General features: G+C 45.6%; 2 protein-coding genes across 2 annotated transcripts in view; both read left to right on the top strand.

Moving 5' to 3' along the window:
* Positions 1-4296, top strand: part of LOC311312871 (uncharacterized protein) — a gene marked incomplete at its 3' end in the record, with an annotated part of 35900 nt that extends 31604 nt beyond the window's left edge. Inside the window, exon 8 of the mRNA XM_084442879.1 lies at positions 3322-4296. Coding sequence (XP_084299005.1) covers positions 3322-4296 — 975 coding nt within the window. The remainder of the gene's footprint in view (positions 1-3321) is intronic.
* Positions 4297-11160: 6864 nt separating this feature from the next.
* On the top strand, positions 11161-12924 carry LOC311313324 (tubulin alpha-1B chain-like; the record flags this gene model as incomplete). The annotated part of the gene is made up of 3 exons (XM_084443446.1): positions 11161-11377; positions 11502-11650; positions 11959-12924. Exons 1-3 carry the CDS (start codon positions 11197-11199, stop codon positions 12922-12924), a joined length of 1296 nt encoding a protein of 431 aa, XP_084299572.1. The 5' UTR covers positions 11161-11196.
* Between the last annotated feature and the right edge of the window lie 6630 nt (positions 12925-19554).

Here is a 19554-nt window from a genome sequence, read left to right as displayed (position 1 = left end):
TTCATCTAGATGGCCTCATTGGATTAATCAATTCGCCAGGATATCTGTCTGACAATATATAAAGACAGCCAGAAAAGTCATGTCATCAAATTATCCCTTTACATAAGAAAATGTTGTTGTTATTCACAAAGTGGATTATAATAGGCTATGGATAGTCCGTATATTTTGCTTGGCTCAATAAAAGTTTGAAAAACAACATTCCCATGATGTGTTCTGTAGGCTCCATGACATTATTTTCATCATTCAAGTTAATTGTATTTTGTGTACACTAATGATGTGAATCGCGCAGGTAGGATAGATTTGTATTGCTGTATTGCAACTCTCCTTTTTAAAAGTGTAATTTTGCTCTAATCGAGCTAAAACTATAACGGGATGAACGGAGCGCATCGCCAAGGGACAGCTTACGATGGGGTCCGACTGCCCTACGTAAAGTATCCCTTGGCTGTGGTATACCTTGGCTAAGAAGGCTCTGGGAAACAGCGCTTCGGCTCCAAGGAGGGCTAACGATGTATCTTCGGAAGGTACATCGTAAGGGCGATTTACGATGTACCTTGGGTGGAGCTGTTTCCCAGAGCCTTCGTAGCCAAGGTATACCTTGGCTTAAGAAGGTTCTGGGAAACGAATCGCCACCTAGAGGTGGACCTAACGATGTTCTTAAGAAGCACGTAGCGCTACGATGCCTTAACGATGCCTCTGGGAAACGCGGCCCTGACCTATAAGGCAGGGGGTAAAGGTTGGAGTGAAAGGATGAACATGTGGAGGTTTGGGGTATAGTCCCATGAAGTCTTTCCCACCGGGTCGTGAACTCCCGGTCTCCTGGGTGGGAGTCCAATGCTCTCACCACTACTCTACTTGTGCAGTGGAGATCGGCGGGTTAATTTTGGTGTCCTTCTTGATTTTGGTATGCTGGGACTACTGCCTCTTGTGGTGCCAACAGAGAGATGCAGGCCAACATTGTCGGGAGTAAGGGAGGGAGGGAGTGAGGGAGGGAAAGAGGGAGGGAGGGAGGGAGTGATAACCCGACAAATGCTATACTAGCTGCGCGGCTGGCCAGCCACGCACAAACATTTAGAATTATATAATTATTTATTTTATTTTATTTTACACCACGTCCACTGTAGTGGACACGGAGATACTTTTAATATGAAAATGTATTATGACACCGGGATAATTAAAAATTATTTTACAAATGATAAAACATATTAAAGCTACATTTATTTTATTTTTATATTTTATTCCCCTTGAGTTTGATTAATTCTTCTCCTGTTTGAATGTTTTGAACTGTTGAACAGTAGAAATATATTTGCATCCAGCCAATCTTACCCCTTTTTTACTCTTGACTCGCTGCTTTCTATCTCCCCACCTCTGCTTTGCGGCATTCGCTATGAGCCTGTTCTGCTAAGTGCTTACTGTGCTTTGTTATATGATTCACTTAAATATCATATCAGACACTACAGAGATAGCTAACACATAATGGCCTACCATGTAGGCAACATCTCTGTAACTATTTGTATTCTCTACTGATAGTCATATCTCTTCTATTAAGTATTTAGCCCATGTTAATCGCTCTGTAAATGTTCTTAGTCAAGACAAACATATTCCAGGAGCTTGCTCGTTCGTCTAGTTGAGAGAGTTCAGGGAATGCTTTTTTACAGCTCACCTTTCTGGCCCCCGCGTGAAACTGTTTTTATGCTTCCTTGGAGTATGTAGGGGTGAGACCTATGCCCCCCCCCCCCTCTGTGTATGAAATGCAAGTTTGATTTGATTTGTCCTAAAGGGGGGACAGACTCAATCATGGGAACCCCCTCATTCTGCAGTGAATGGCGACACCTTGTGGTCATTAGATGGTACAGCAGCAGGTGAGTTCCAGTTTGCCGTGTATGCAGTGGCACAGCCTGGGCCCTGGCAGCAGCTCCTGGCACAGAGAGGAAGAAATCAGCCACAGCTGATAGACATGAATTTAGAATTCACACAGCCAACGGTCGGCGCAAGTTGGACACAATTGTCTGACAATGCAATGGGATATGGGAAGGGATCTGTGCTGATAACCGACTGCTCAGTTCTGATCCTCACAAACAAGCCTGTCATTGGAAACCACACCCATCACACCTGATTGCTGTGGCCAGAAAAGCAGGTGAAAACAATCAAACTGGTTATTAGTGTTTAAAGGTGAGCCGGATTGTGGCATGTGCTTCATGGATTGATTAAGCTGTTTGGGGCCAACGGTTAAATCTTTTTACAGTCTATGGCTATTGAGAGTCAGTTTGTAAGGGTAACATTTCTGTAGCAAAATGGTGGTAAGTTCATTATTATACTTCATTATAGTTTGGGAAGTGTGAGCTTTTTGTGTCTCACTGATTTATCAGGAGTACTGCCTTCTTTAAAGAATTAAATGGGGTTTTAATTAATTTGTAATGCTGCAAGTCTTGTATTAGTTACACACAACCACTTGTAGGTGTTTCTCCGATAGGAGTATCTCTATCCTTGTCAAACTAAAACGACCATGTCTTCCTTGGTAGAGGGAATGCATCTCAGTACACATCGGTCAAGCAGGTGTCCAGATGGGCAACTCATGCTGGGAGCTCTACTGTCTGGAGCATGGCATCCTGCCTGATGGGACAGTCTCTGCATCCAGTGGCATTTCTCCCAATGACTCAAGCTTTGGTACTTTCTTCAATGAGACTGGTACTGGGAAGTATGTTCCCAGGGCTATCTTCATTGATCTGGAGCCTTCGGTTGTGGGTAAGAAAAGCAATTTGTCTGCAGGTTTCCTCTGGACTGTTACAGTAATGTTCTCATTTCCTCATCACACAATACTCAATTCTGCAAACATGTCCTTGGGTTAACTTGTATTTGATATTTTTAGATGAGGTAAGAAATGGGTCCTACCATCAGCTGTACCACCCTGAGCAGCTCATCAGTGGCAAGGAGGACGTTGCCAACAACTACGCTCGTGGGCACTACACCATCGGCAAGGAGATCGTGGACTCTGTGTTGGAAAGGCTGCGTAAAATGGTGCGTTTAAGATCGTGCCCAACTGCTGTCAGGCCCCATTTGAATTCACTACTACTGTAAAAAGTTACCTTCCTTCCCCCCCTGAGAACCAAACAACCAAACATATATTTTGAGGGGTGATTTTTGGGGTAGGTTTTTTTGGGGGGGGGGGGGGGGCGAGTGTTATATTTTTTTGGCCCCTTTCTAAAAGCTCTGTGGTTGTAGTATTGATTAGTCTACATTGAAATCTTGACTTGCACCTTTTGTTGTTCATTTAATAGACTAATAATAATTAAATAGACTAATGATCATTGTCCTGTTCCCCAGTCGGATCAATGTACTGGACTGCAGGGCTTCCTCATCTTCCACAGCTTTGGAGGAGGGACCGGCTCCGGCTTTACTTCCCTGCTGATGGAGCGTCTGTCTGTTGACTACGGAAAGAAGTCCAAGCTGGAGTTCTCCATCTACCCGGCTCCACAGATGTCCACAGCCGTGGTGGAGCCCTACAACTCCATCCTGACCACCCACACCACCCTGGAGCACTCGGACTGCTCCTTCATGGTGGACAATGAGGCCATCTTCGACATCTCCCAGCGTAACCTGGAAGTGGAACATCCGACCTACACCAACCTCAACCGCCTCATCGCCCAGATCGTCTCCTCCATCACTGCGTCCCTGCGCTTCGACGGAGCCCTCAACGTGGACCTGACTGAGTTCCAGACTAACTTGGTGCCCTACCCCCGTATCCACTTCCCCCTGGTCACCTACGCGCCCATCATCTCTGCAGAGAAGGCCTACCACGAGCAGCTCTCTGTCCCGGAGATCACCAACGCCTGCTTCGAGCCAGCCAACCAGATGGTGAAGTGCGACCCCAGGCGTGGCAAGTACATGGCCTGCTGCCTGCTCTACCGCGGTGATGTGGTGCCCAAAGACGTCAACGCCGCCATCGCCACCATCAAGACCAAACGCTCCATCCAGTTTGTGGACTGGTGTCCCACTGGCTTCAAGGTGGGCATCAACTACCAGCCCCCCACAGTGGTCCCTGGAGGAGACCTGGCCAAGGTCCAGAGGGCTGTGTGCATGCTGAGCAACACCACCGCCATCGCTGAGGCCTGGGCCAGGCTGGACCACAAGTTTGACCTGATGTACGCCAAGAGGGCCTTCGTGCACTGGTACGTGGGAGAGGGCATGGAGGAGGGAGAGTTCTCTGAGGCCAGAGAAGACATGGCCGCCCTGGAGAAGGATTACGAAGAGGTGGGCACAGACAGCGTGGGAGAGGAAGAGGAGGAAGAGGAGTACTGAAGGGTCAATGCCATCTAACATTCCAGATGAATTCAGGAAGACGGATACATTCCCTGCTTCCACATTGACCACTGTTACCTGTTCTGTGGTGTAGTGAAAATAAAATGCATATACCTTCATTGTGTGTGAATCGTTAATTTTAGACCACCGTCTATGAATGAATCAGATTATTACCAGGTAGTTTTTACACATACTCTGAAGTAGGATTTGTTCTGGTCACCTGGTGCATAACACTGATGGGTACACAACATTAGACAGGGTGCAAGGACAAGACGGGACAGTGCAAATAAAATGACAGTGCAAATGAACAATGAAACCACCCCCATTAAATCATTGATGTGTACCTCATCAGTGGTGCAGTGGAGGGTATATGGAGTACACCTTTATCCATGGACCCAAAGTATATCCACTTTTTTAAACATCACTAATTTAAACTAAGATTTCTGCTACAGTATACCCACTTTAGTCAGAGTATACCTACTTTAATCACCATTGCCTCTCGGAATGCTTGAACACGTCCAATAGACCTTAATCAATCAAAGCTTTATTTCTATACCGCATTTCATACCCAGAGGCAACACACTGCGCTTTACAGTGAACAGGGGAGCAGTGGCGATTCTAGACCTTTTTGACTGGGGTGGCACAAGGGGGGGACAGAGATATGCCAGGGTGGCAGTTACGTTTTTTTTTTTTTTTCTGCATGCTTTTAAGAAGCAAAACACACGTTCCCAAAGCACAAGTTATACCTACAAGCAATATTGTTAAGAATTAAACTTTTTTGTAAACTGCATATTTCCACCCACTACAGGAATCACAATAATTAAAATGGTTTCAATAAACTTGACTGGATAAGCGCCTACCATAATGTTTTACTCACCCTGGTTCCCCAGCCTCCTCAGCACACACATCACAGGAATGCTCCACATTTGTCATGTTTTGTGATTTAAATGTTTCTGGCTGCTGTCTTATATTTGAAAGCTCTGATTTATTTTATTTTACTGTAAATAGCATGACACACATCACTTTATAACACTCACTCACACACTCACTATCATTCTCAATGAGTTCAATTCTAGTCCCACTCCCATGACAGGAAAGCAGATCACCTTAAATTTAGCCTAGCAATCAGAAAAACTGTCGTTTTTTGTAACTTGTTTTTCATGAAGGCTAATGTGCATTTCAGCTAGCTAGCTATCATAGCTAGCTAGCTGACTTTAGATTTACAAACAAGTGGAGAGACGATGATGACACTAGCTAGCTTTCATTAAATCGTGTTACAAAGATAACTATGTTAAAATAACTATGTTAAAACGTTTTAACTACTGACACACTAAAAAATACATCTTTCTGAGGGGGGGAGTTAAAGAATATGTGAGAAGACCAAGTTCAAATACTCTAGTAAAGTTAGCTAACTGCTTGCTGCAGAGTGCAGAATGCTGTGTCCGCGAGCGTCTGGGGTGGACTAAACCATTTTGTTAAGGGGTGTATAGGAGGCTCAACTATTTGGTGGATTAAAGATCAGTCTCTCAAACTATATTTTCAACTCATTTTCATTTAGTTATGACACTGACTCATTCATTAGAATTGACAAAAATACAGACAAAATCACAGGGGTGGCTCCTGGGGTGGCCGGTCAGATTCCAAGGGTGGCAAGTGCCACCCTTGGCCACCCCCTAGAATCGCCCCTGCAGGGGAGGTGGGCATACGACCCCTACATATTCCAGAGGGAAGCAAAAAAACGGTATCACCCGGGGCCAGATAAGTGAGCTGTAACAAATTCTTCCCTGACCCCTCAAGGCGATCGAGCAAGCTCCTGGAGTATGTTTGTCTACCGGCTAAGAACATTTCTGTAAGGGGGCTGGTTGGCTAGCTGACCCAAACGCAGGACCACGGACACAGACGGACAGTTCCAAGCCCAGAGGGCGGTTTAATATAAAAGCGGCAGTACAGAGGGCAAGGCAAAAGGATAGTCAAGTTCAGGCAGGGGTCAATCGATCAACAAACAAAGTCCAGAAAACGTAATCCAAGCCGTGGTCGAGGTCCGGTGAGAATGGGTCGGGGAAGCCGTGTGTCAGTCCAGGAAAAGAGCAGCAAACAAAACCGGAATCTGGAGGGGTGGAGAGTAGAATGAGTAAAAGGAAAAAAAACAACTATAACAACTACTATAACGGGAACTTCATATTACCAAAAAGGAAGCTATGCCTCCGAAAGCTCATCTGCTAATGTATTTAAGAGTCAAAGCGAGACCTCGTGATAGTCACAATTCATACATCAAATTACATTACATCAAATAAAATATCCAAGAAAGAGCATGGATCGGCTCGGGACATATAAGCCCCGTCGAGGATGTCTTGAAAGGCCAGGAAAAAATACTTTTATGATGATAGGCAATGATGATAGCAAAATGACCACTGATTTAGTTATCATACAAACAAAGGTATAATGCCCATATAAATTGCCCCTGTGGCAGTAGCATTCCCACGTTAGAATTCGCGCGGATACGATGACTAATTGAATCTATCAGGCACCGGTGTGGACGCATGTGGCCTATAAAAAAAACAAGGTTAACTGCACATATTGAGCGACATGGCAGATATGAAGAGGAAGCGTGTGATAGCGTTCACCAAAGAATAACTAGTGATCATGCTGGACGAGGTGGAGCAACCGAAGGCCGTCCTGTTTGGCGGCTACCAGTAGGGCCTATGCACAACTCCAGTAGGCTACTTCCTGAAATTAGACATGCTTCTCTATTTCCTGTCCTACACTTTGGATGAAATGATTATTCAGGAATTCCTGAATAATCATTTCATCCAATAGTGTAAGACAGGAAATAAAGAAGCATGTCTAATTTCAGGAAGTAGCCTACTAGAGTTGTGCATATAGCCCATTGAAGAAGACTCCTGGGCCACCCAGGGAGTGGACAGTCGTCAGCAAGAAATGGCAGGACTTCCCCAGTCAGGCCAAAAGCCGGGGGGCGGCAGTGCGCCGAGAGGCAGAGCACCGTGCCTCCCCTCACCCCGGAGGAGGAGAAGGCCCTATCGATCATCGGCCTCACAGCCTTCCAAGGCATCACTGGTGGCCTTGATTTGGAGTCTGGAGAGGGCCCCTCCAACATCCAGCCCTCAGCTGAATCACCCCAAGCCTCCCAGCCCTCAGCTGAATCACCCCAAGCCTCCCAGTCCTCAGCTGAATCACCCCAAGCCTCCCAGTCCTCAGCTGAATCACCCCAAGCCTCCCAGTCCTCAGCTGAATCACCCCAAGCCTCCCAGTCCTCTGGAGAGGAGACCCCAGCGCAGTCAGACTGCTCCACCCCGTCGACACGCTCTCCCCCCACCCCCCACGCACCCCATGACGTCCCCCCCCCGCCCCCCGTGAGAGGCAGCTGAACACAACGGATGCGAGGTGCGACTGCAGCGAGGAGCTCCTGGAGGTGGGAAGGCAGAGGCTGGTTGTGCAGCGTGAGAGGCTGGACCTGCAGAACAGGCAGCAGGCCCTAGCGGAGGCACAGTTTGTGTGGCCCTCCATATCAGTGCCCATCATTCTGCCAACTCCAGGTAGGCTAAGTGTGTATTTTGTATACTCTGTCTATTCCCACACTGCATGCATTCCATTCAATGTCGCTAATTGAATTTTCCTCCCTTGCAGATGATGCAGATGCCTGAGACACACTGCACACACTCACCACACACACTACATACACTTACCACACACTGCCCACCCACTACAGTACACTGCGCACACACACTACATACACTCACCACACCACTCATCCTTCCTAGGTGTTGCTACCTTGTCGTGATGGGAAGGCTTGTGTGCCTCAATGACCATGAAGGCTATATTGGTGGGGGGTCACCCCCCAGCAGGTTCAACCATGCCGGGCAGGTTCAGGGTAGAGGCCAGACGAAAAGCAACAACTGGCCCTCCAGGTTGGGGGTTGGGCATGGGTCTAACAACCCCACCCCGGAAAAAGACAGCCTGTTACAGGACAAAAGTCTGAAGAACAAACCTGCCCATGTTTTTTCCCAACCAATATTAAACAAGTTCCCTTTATCCTGTATATTTGTCGTTTCTTGCCACATTACAACAGTAGAGGTTTTGAAGAAGGCACACAATATAACAAACAGCATTTGTAAGATCACTAAATACTGTGAATCTGTTAGCAAAGTACACTACAAGGGCAACAGTATTGGGCCACCTACACATTACAACTTTCATGACATCCCATTCTAAATGAATAGGCATCATATGGAGTTGGTCCCCCCTGTGCAGCTATAACAGCCTCCACTGTTCTGGGAAGGCTTTCTACAATATTCTGGAGCGTGTGTGAGGATATTTGACTATTCATCTAGATGGCCTCATTGGATTAATCAATTCGCCAGGATATCTGTCTGACAATATATAAAGACAGCCAGAAAAGTCATGTCATCAAATTATCCCTTTACATAAGAAAATGTTGTTGTTGTTCACAAAGTGGATTATATTAGGCTATGGATAGTCCGTATATTTTGCTTGGCTCAATAAAAGTTTTAAAAACAACATTCCCATGATGTGTTCTGTAGGCTCCATGACATTATTTTCATCATTCAAGTTAATTGTATTTTGTGTACACTAATGATGTGAATCGCGCAGGTAGGATAGATTTGTATTGCTGTATTGCAACTCTCCTTTTTAAAAGTGTAATTTTGCTCTAATCGAGCTAAAACTATAACGGGATGAACGGAGCGCATCGCCAAGGGACAGCTTACGATGGGGTCCGACTGCCCTACGTAAAGTATCCCTTGGCTGTGGTATACCTTGGCTAAGAAGGCTCTGGGAAACAGCGCTTCGGCTCCAAGGAGGGCTAACGATGTATCTTCGGAAGGTACATCGTAAGGGCGATTTACGATGTACCTTGGGTGGAGCTGTTTCCCAGAGCCTTCGTAGCCAAGGTATACCTTGGCTTAAGAAGGTTCTGGGAAACGAATCGCCACCTAGAGGTGGACCTAACGATGTTCTTAAGAAGCACGTAGCGCTACGATGCCTTAACGATGCCTCTGGGAAACGCGGCCCTGACCTATAAGGTAGGGGGTAAAGGTTGGAGTGAAAGGATGAACATGTGGAGGTTTGGGGTATAGTCCCATGAAGTCTTTCCCACCGGGTCGTGAACTCCCGGTCTCCTGGGTGGGAGTCCAATGCTCTCACCACTACTCTACTTGTGCAGTGGAGATCGGCGGGTTAATTTTGGTGTCCTTCTTGATTTTGGTATGCTGGGACTACTGCCTCTTGTGGTGCCAACAGAGAGATGCAGGCCAACATTGTCGGGAGTAAGGGAGGGAGGGAGTGAGGGAGGGAAAGAGGGAGGGAGGGAGGGAGTGATAACCCGACAAATGCTATACTAGCTGCGCGGCTGGCCAGCCACGCACAAACATTTAGAATTATATAATTATTTATTTTATTTTATTTTACACCACGTCCACTGTAGTGGACACGGAGATACTTTCAATATGAAAATGTATTATGACACCGGGATAATTTAAAATTATTTTACAAATGAAAAAACATATTAAAGCTACATTTATTTTATTTTTATATTTTATTCCCCTTGAGTTTGATTAATTCTTCTCCTGTTTGAATGTTTTGAACTGTTGAACAGTAGAAATATATTTGCATCCAGCCAATCTTACCCCTTTTTTACTCTTGACTCGCTGCTTTCTATCTCCCCACCTCTGCTTTGCGGCATTCGCTATGAGCCTGTTCTGCTAAGTGCTTACTGTGCTTTGTTATATGATTCACTTAAATATCATATCAGACACTACAGAGATAGCTAACACATAATGGCCTACCATGTAGGCAACATCTCTGTAACTATTTGTATTCTCTACTGATAGTCATATCTCTTCTATTAAGTATTCAGCCCATGTTAATCGCTCTGTAAATGTTCTTAGTCAAGACAAACATATTCCAGGAGCTTGCTCGTTCGTCTAGTTGAGAGAGTTCAGGGAATACTTTTTTACAGCTCACCTTTCTGGCCCCCGCGTGAAACTGTTTTTATGCTTCCTTGGAGTATGTAGGGGTGAGACCTATGCCCCCCCCCCCTCTGTGTATGAAATGCAAGTTTGATTTGATTTGTCCTAAAGGGGGGACAGACTCAATCATGGGAACCCCCTCATTCTGCAGTGAATGGCGACACCTTGTGGTCATTAGATGGTACAGCAGCAGGTGAGTTCCAGTTTGCCGTGTATGCAGTGGCACAGCCTGGGCCCTGGCAGCAGCTCCTGGCACAGAGAGGAAGAAATCAGCCACAGCTGATAGACATGAATTTAGAATTCACACAGCCAACGGTCGGCGCAAGTTGGACACAATTGTCTGACAATGCAATGGGATATGGGAAGGGATCTGTGCTGATAACCGACTGCTCAGTTCTGATCCTCACAAACAAGCCTGTCATTGGAAACCACACCCATCACACCTGATTGCTGTGGCCAGAAAAGCAGGTGAAAACAATCAAACTGGTTATTAGTGTTTAAAGGTGAGCCGGATTGTGGCATGTGCTTCATGGATTGATTAAGCTGTTTGGGGCCAACGGTTAAATCTTTTTACAGTCTATGGCTATTGAGAGTCAGTTTGTAAGGGTAACATTTCTGTAGCAAAATGGTGGTAAGTTCATTATTATACTTCATTATAGTTTGGGAAGTGTGAGCTTTTTGTGTCTCACTGATTTATCAGGAGTACTGCCTTCTTTAAAGAATTAAATGGGGTTTTAATTAATTTGTAATGCTGCAAGTCTTGTATTAGTTACACACAACCACTTGTAGGTGTTTCTTCGATAGGAGTATCTCTATCCTTGTCAAACTAAAACGACCATGTCTTCCTTGGTAGAGGGAATGCATCTCAGTACACATCGGTCAAGCAGGTGTCCAGATGGGCAACTCATGCTGGGAGCTCTACTGTCTGGAGCATGGCATCCTGCCTGATGGGACAGTCTCTGCATCCAGTGGCATTTCTCCCAATGACTCAAGCTTTGGTACTTTCTTCAATGAGACTGGTACTGGGAAGTATGTTCCCAGGGCCATCTTCATTGATCTGGAGCCTTCGGTTGTGGGTAAGAAAAGCAATTTGTCTGCAGGTTTCCTCTGGACTGTTACAGTAATGTTCTCATTTCCTCATCACACAATACTCAATTCTGCAAACATGTCCTTGGGTTAACTTGTATTTGATATTTTTAGATGAGGTAAGAAATGGGTCCTACCGTCAGCTGTACCACCCTGAGCAGCTCATCAGTGGCAAGGAGGACGCTGCCAACAACTACGCTCGTGGGCACTACACCATCGGCAAGGAGATCGTGGACTCTGTGTTGGAAAGGCTGCGTAAAATGGTGCGTTTAAGATCGTGCCCAACTGCTGTCAGGCCCCATTTGAATTCACTACTACTGTAAAATGTTACCTACCTTCCCCCCGAGAACCAAACAACCAAACATATATTTTGAGGGGTGATGTTTGGGGTAGGTTTTTTTTTTTGGGGGGGGGGGGGGGGCGAGTGTTATATTTTTTTGGCACCTTTCTAAAAGCTCTGTGGTTGTAGTATTGATTAGTCTACATTGAAATCTTGACTTGCACCTTTTGTTGTTCATTTAATAGACTAATAATAATTAAATAGACTAATGATCATTGTCTTGTTCCCCAGTCGGATCAATGTACTGGACTGCAGGGCTTCCTCATCTTCCACAGCTTTGGAGGAGGGACCGGCTCCGGCTTTACTTCCCTGCTGATGGAGCGTCTGTCTGTTGACTACGGAAAGAAGTCCAAGCTGGAGTTCTCCATCTACCCGGCTCCACAGATGTCCACAGCCGTGGTGGAGCCCTACAACTCCATCCTGACCACCCACACCAACCTGGAGCACTCGGACTGCTCCTTCATGGTGGACAATGAGGCCATCTTCGACATCTCTCAGCGTAACCTGGAAGTGGAACATCCGACCTACACCAACCTCAACCGCCTCATTGCCCAGGTCGTCTCCTCCATCACTGCGTCCCTGCGCTTCGACGGAGCCCTCAACGTGGACCTGACTGAGTTCCAGACTAACTTGGTGCCCTACCCCCGTATCCACTTCCCCCTGGTCACCTACGCGCCCATCATCTCTGCAGAGAAGGCCTACCACGAGCAGCTCTCTGTCCCGGAGATCACCAACGCCTGCTTCGAGCCAGCCAACCAGATGGTGAAGTGTGACCCCAGGCGTGGCAAGTACATGGCCTGCTGCCTGCTCTACCGCGGTGATGTGGTGCCCAAAGACGTCAACGCCGCCATCGCCACCATCAAGACCAAACGCTCCATACAGTTTGTGGACTGGTGTCCCACTGGCTTCAAGGTGGGCATCAACTACCAGCCCCCCACAGTGGTCCCTGGAGGAGACCTGGCCAAGGTCCAGAGGGCTGTGTGCATGCTGAGCAACACCACCGCCATCGCTGAGGCCTGGGCCAGGCTGGACCACAAGTTTGACCTGATGTACGCCAAGAGGGCCTTCGTGCACTGGTACGTGGGAGAGGGCATGGAGGAGGGAGAGTTCTCTGAGGCCAGAGAAGACATGGCCGCCCTGGAGAAGGATTACGAAGAGGTGGGCACAGACAGCGTGGGAGAGGAAGAGGAGTACTGAAGGGTCAATGCCATCTAACATTCCAGATGAATTCAGGAAGACGGATACATTCCCTGCTTCCACATTGACCACTGTTACCTGTTCTGTGGTGTAGTGAAAATAAAATGCATATACCTTCATTGTGTGTGAATCATTAATTTTAGACCATCTATGAATGAATCAGATTATTACCAGGTATTTTTTACACATACTTGGAAGTAGGATTTGTTCTGGTCACCTGGTGCATAACACTGATGGGTACACCCCATTAAATCATTGATGTGTACCTCTCATCAGTGGTGCAGTGGAGGGTATATGGAGTACACATTTATCCATGGACCCAAAGTATATCCACTTTTTTAAATGTAACCCAGCTGAAATTATGGGTTAAATAGAATTGCTTATAGTTTATTATAACAAGTAAACTATTAACTTGAGCCATGAGTTAATTAGTCATGTGTAACTTTATGTTTTTTGATTCTCCAGTTATATGGTAACCGGTAAACTCATTGGTATAAATGTATCCACTTCCTTAAATAATTAGGGACCTTTATTTTGAAAAACCGGGAGCTCGCGATATTCAGCCAGATTTGTCTGGACAAGTTCTGAGCGGAGCTCATGTTGCCTCGTGAAGAGAAACGTCGAGAGAAAAAGCATAACTATTTTACAGAGAAAACGGGTAGAATTAATCAGAAGTAAGATCAGAGTTAAGATAGAGTGAATTAGTGTTTACTACAAGTTGCAAGGACACCAACAACCTTTATATCCCTTTTCTTGTCATCGGTTGTTGCCTTGCTGCATCGACTCGGTAAGAGCTAGGCTAATCTAGCTTCCCTCCATTGCTAGTGCTGAGATTGTTGTAGCCGCGATGTTGTAGCAATGAGATCGATAACTAAGGAGAATGAACACTAAGTTATGTGTAACAAATGTTAGGTGTGTTTGGAATGTTTGTATGTTGAAAGTGAATGCTTTGGGAATTTATAGAGACAATTTAGTATTATTTTGGAGCATATTACTTTGAGGAAAGAAAAGGCAGAAATTCATTTGATGTGAAGTCAGCTAGCCTCACCACTTCACGAGAAAGGCTAATCATATTCCAGATTCCATATTGAACTGTGTACTATTCTTTTTGAAATATTACGGATGATGCAGTTTATTAATATGTGAGACTACATTGTGTAGAACAAAACCATTCTACTTTGTATATGAGAATGAGGAATTTGGATTACAATTAATAATTGAGAAGGTGAAATTTGGACTACAGAATGATGAATAATATTATTTTCATACAAGTGTAGGCTATTGTGTTCAGCCGTACTCAGTTGATTCCAAAGATTTAGATTTAGAAATGATGTTGTACAACCAATAGAAAGACTGTGAGCCTGTTTGTGTGCAGGTCAGGTCTTTTTTCTCTTATTGAGAAAACCCCATGAGGATGATCCAGAGAACCAATTGATGGCGAGCCACCCAACTTGATTCCAGGATTCAGGATCTACATAGCTACAGTACTGCAACAGCAGTTTGACCATCAGCCTTGTGGTGGGATTGTGCTAGTCAGGCTGGCATGGCACCAGCCCAACACAGCAGCACGTCTTGAGTGAGAGACAGAAATCAGACATTGGGTCAGCTCAGATCCAGACTAGTTTGACTGAACTACAGTCTTGGACGTCTACCAAGGACACCTGAACAAGGACGATTTACACACACACATACATCCACACAATACCATTCATATTTTATTTGGGCCCAGTTTATTATTTTTCTTATATTGTAATTGTATATATGTTGTGTTTGCTTACCTTTTGAATATAAAGTGCAAACTAAGTTGCAAACTATTTGGATTTACTTGTGGTTGTGGTTATTGCACTGACTTTATACCTTGCTCCTTTCGAACCTAGCTAGCGTATGTTTATCCAGAAGTGGGTTACATGGTGACAACAAGTGGCGAGCCAGCCAGGAGTAAGGTTCAGTAGTGCAATTATCATACCACAATTTATTCACGGTCACTATCGGTTAATTACGGTTAATTGCGGTTATTTTGAGTAAACAAAAGAAAAACCGACATGGAAATCATACAGTCAGAGAATATCAAAGTTCCAAACTCTGTCATCATTTCAGGTCTGTCCAATACAGCGGTAGATCAGGAAATATTTGATTATTTGAAGCAATATGGAGCTATTGAAAGAGTAGTTAAGTTTTCTGAGCCCTTAGTTGAGCTCAAGGTCATTGTAGAATTTGTATCTGGAGCAGCGCTTGATACACTTGATGAAGTGTTACCTTTAGACAGACCTAGTGATGCAGACACTGACATTGTCCACCATGTTGAAGCCCTTGCTCGACTGTATTCATGCGAAAAGGGTACAGGTATAACACAGACATTTTTGTCTGAGCTAAAAGATATGGCAAAAATTAGTGGCAAGTCATTCGAGCAAGTCTTGCAAGAAGAGTTGGCCAGAATAACCACCTATGTGGGAGAACAAAGTGAAGAGGGAGTTGTTGAAATAACTCCAGACCCGACTCCAGTGGTGCAGCTTAGTGACACGGTTGTAGCGTCGCCTCCCATAGCTGAAACTGAGAAAGGCGAGTCAGACCTTTCAGCCAAGACTCGTTACATCTCTATGGCAGCTGCAACCACCACATCTGGTTTATGGGAGTCAGGACCCCAGGTGAAGCTGTCACCTGGTAACCTAGTTCCACCCGAGGTACAGCGCGTAGTAGTGGAGCATATAGTCAAGAGCACAGATCTCCCTCCACCGAACCACTCACTGGCGAAGTTGCGACCCTTTTCGGGAAAATTGCCTTGCCCAAACTTCGAAGTTGATTACGATACCTGGAGAAGTAAAGTAGAGTTTCTTCTTGCCGACCCAACCGTTTCCAAAGCACAGTTGGTGAGGAAGATTGTGGACAGTTTATCGTCTCCAGCCACCAGTGTAGTCAAGTCCTTAGGTCCTTGCTCGACTCCAAGAGCTTATTTAGACCTACTTGATTCAGCCTACGCCACAGTCGAAGATGGGGATGAGTTATTTGCAAAGTTTCTCAGCCTCAACCAGGACTCAGGTGAGAAGCCATCCAGCTATCTTCATAGGCTACAGATTGTCTTGAACAATGTTGTGAAGATGAAAACCATCCCAGCTAGTGATGCAGATAAGCAGCTTCTGAAACAGTTCTGTAGGGGATGCTGGAATAACAGCTTGATAGCCACACTTCAGCTAGAACAGAAGAAAGTCAAACCACCTACCTTCTCAGAGCTACTATTGCTCTTGCGCACCGAAGAAGATAAACAGGTTGCTAAAGCCAACAGAATGAAACAACACCTTGGCCTTACCAAAACCAAAGCTCAGTCTCAAGCTCATGATGTTTGCTTCTCTGGTGATGAGTATGACTTACCTGCTCCAGCCAGCAGTCCACCTTCTGAAATGGGACAGCTCCAGAAGCAGATAGCTAATCTACAAGCCCAGATTGCAAGCCTCCTGCAACACAAAGAAGGGAAAACACAGAACAACAAAGCAGCAAAGAAAAAAGCTAGACCAAAAGAGGAATCATCCAGGGAGAAGCAGCCAACGGCTAAGCCTGCTTATGAGACCAAAAGACCCAAACCATGGTATTGCTTTCGCTGCGGCGAAGATGGACATATCGTGACCAGCTGCAGCAATCCTCCTGATTCCACATTGGTCAACGCCAAGAGACGAGAGCTAAAGACAAGAAGCATGGGACAAAGACAATGCTGCCCACGAAGGTTCCACTTTAAACTAGGAACTTTTCCTATTAAGGGACAAATAGGAACAGATGAAAGTCCCAAAGAAGAATTTAAAAGAAAGACAAGAACATCACTAAAGGAACACAGCACTAGACAAGCAATGAAAATGCCAAAAGGTCTTGTTGGAAGCAAGAGCACTGCAAATGTTAAAGTGGACGGAGTTAACTGCATCGCACTTCTCGATACAGGGTCACAGGTTACTACTGTGTCACAATCCTTCTATAACCTGCATCTATCAGACCAAACTATCCACTCAATAAACGACTTACTGGAAGTTGAGGGAGCGAATGGTCAAACCGTTCCATATGCAGGCTACATAACTCTAACGGTGCAGTTCCCCAAAGAGTTCATTGCTTCTGAACCTGAAGTTCAAACCCTTGCCTTGATAGTGCCAGATATCCGTTCCAATAGTGACATGCCAATACTGATTGGAACTAACACTCTTGACTCACTCTATGAGCAGGTCTGTGATGAAAGTCCTCTTCCGGCGAAGCCATACTGTGGCTACCAACAAGTCTTCAAAACCCTAAAGCTCAGGAGTAAACAACAACTTGGCTTTGTCAAACTTCGAAGCAGTGAGCCAGAAGTCATCCCTGCTCGTCAGTCAGTGGTGCTGGAAGGTTTTGTCAATGTTAGTGGCATTACTAATGAGAAGTGGGCATTGATCGAGCAACCTGCCGTTTCATCCTTACCTGGTGGAATCTTCATTGACAACTGTCTCATCACCCTTCCAATGTGCTCACCACACAAGATTCCGGTAGTGTTAAGAAATGAGACCAACCATGATGTCGTCCTACGGACACACTGTGTTATTGCTGAGATCAGTGTTCCTCCAGAAATCCTACACCCACAAGAAGCAAGTCAACAGCCATGTGACTTGAATGGGAGCCTCAAGTTTGACTTAGGTTCTGTACTCAGCAAAGACTGGAAGGCTCGAATAACTCAAAGACTGGATTCCTACTCTGATGTATTCTCTCAGCATGATCTTGACTTCGGTCATGCCACAAAGGTCAAACATAGCATCAAACTCAAGGACGAAGCGCCTTTCAAATATCGGCCACGTCCCATCCATCCACGGGATTACGATGCTGTAAGACGTCACCTGCAAACTCTTCTGGATGCTGGAATCATTCGTGAATCAGAATCCCCATTTTCGTCACCTATAGTGGTTGTTAAAAAGAAGAATGGAGATATCAGACTCTGTGTTGACTACCGGAAATTGAACATGCAAACAATTAAAGATGCGTACGCCTTACCTAACCTTGAGGAATCCTTCTCTGCACTCAGTGGATCTCAATGGTTCTCCGTGATGGACCTAAAATCGGGATACTATCAGATCGAGATGGAAGAGAGAGATAAGGAAAAAACAGCTTTCGTGTGTCCCTTAGGTTTTTGGGAGTGGAATCGGATGCCGCAGGGAATAACCAACGCGCCAAGCACGTTCCAGCGCTTAATGGAGAAGTGTATGGGGGATCTAAACTTACGCGAGGTGCTGGTTTTCCTTGATGACATTATAGTTTTTTCCAAAACCTTAGAGGAGCATGAAGAACGACTTACCAATGTCCTGAATCGTCTGAGAGAAAATGGTCTGAAATTATCACCAGAAAAGTGCAGTTTTTTCAAAACATCAGTGCGCTATCTGGGACATGTTGTGTCTCGAGATGGAGTGGAAACAGATCCTAAAAAGATTGAAGCACTCAAGACCTGGCCGAGACCTCAGACCTTGAAGGAGCTGAAATCTTTTCTCGGCTTCTCTGGTTACTACCGGAGATTTGTCCGAGACTATTCAAAGATCGTGAAGCCCTTAACGAAACTCACAGCCGGCTACCCGCCAGCACGAAAAGTGGTCAAAGAAACCAAGGCAGGTACAGAATACCACAATCCCAGAGAGCCCTTCGGGGAAAGATGGACGTCGGCTTGTCAAGGGGCCTTCGAGGAAATCATCCATAAGCTTACGTCATCCCCTGTCCTAGGTTATGCAGACCCCAAGTTGCCATACATGCTCCACACGGATGCTAGTACAACTGGACTTGGAGCGGCATTGTACCAGGATGGACATAGTCGGGTTATTGCTTACGCAAGCAGAGGACTATCCCAGAGTGAAGCCAGATATCCAGCCCACAAGCTGGAATTCCTGGCCTTGAAATGGGCTATCACTGTAAAGTTCCATGACTAACTGTACGGGAATACCTTCACGGTAGTGACAGACAATAACCCTCTCCGGTACATACTTACCACTGCCAAGCCGGCCGCCGCCAGCTACCGCTGGTTAGCCAATCTGTCCACCTACTCTTTTGACATCAAGTACCGTGCCGGCAAGCAGAACCAGGATGCGGACGGTTTATCAAGAAGGCCACATGGAGAATTGATCAATGATCTCTGTTCTCAAGAAGAAAGTTTAAGAATCCACAAGTTCACTTCACACCACTTAGCTCCTGAGGATGTTGTCAAAGCAACCTGCCAGTACCACATTGTTGGAAAAAACGAACCAGTACTCATTGAGTCACTTGCAATACATCCAGATGCTATTCCAGCTGCGTTTGAGGAGGATGGATCTTCTGAAGTTCTTCCTACGGTTCCCAAGTACAGTGACTGTGAGTTAGCCAGACTACAGCGTACAGATCCTGTGATTAGTAGAGTCATCAAGTTACTTGAATCAGAGGAGCCTGTGTCTGACCGTCTAAAGCTAGAGTTGCCAGAACTCCACCTGATGCTCAGAGAAATAACCAGGCTAGAGATGAAAGATGGCCTGTTATATAGGAAGCGGAAGTGTGACAACCTACTGGTGTATCAACTTGTCCTCCCTTCTGAGTTAAGGCCATCTGTACTCACTAGTCTTCATGACGAAATGGGCCATCTGGGGATGGAACGTACCCTTGACTTAGCCAGATCCA

The sequence above is a fragment of the Borostomias antarcticus genome, assembly GCF_949987555.1.
Source record: "Borostomias antarcticus genome assembly, chromosome: 9".
Taxonomy (NCBI): Eukaryota; Metazoa; Chordata; class Actinopteri; order Stomiiformes; family Stomiidae; genus Borostomias; species Borostomias antarcticus.
Note: the sequence above shows the minus strand (reverse complement) of the source record. Positions and strands in the feature narration are given on the sequence as shown.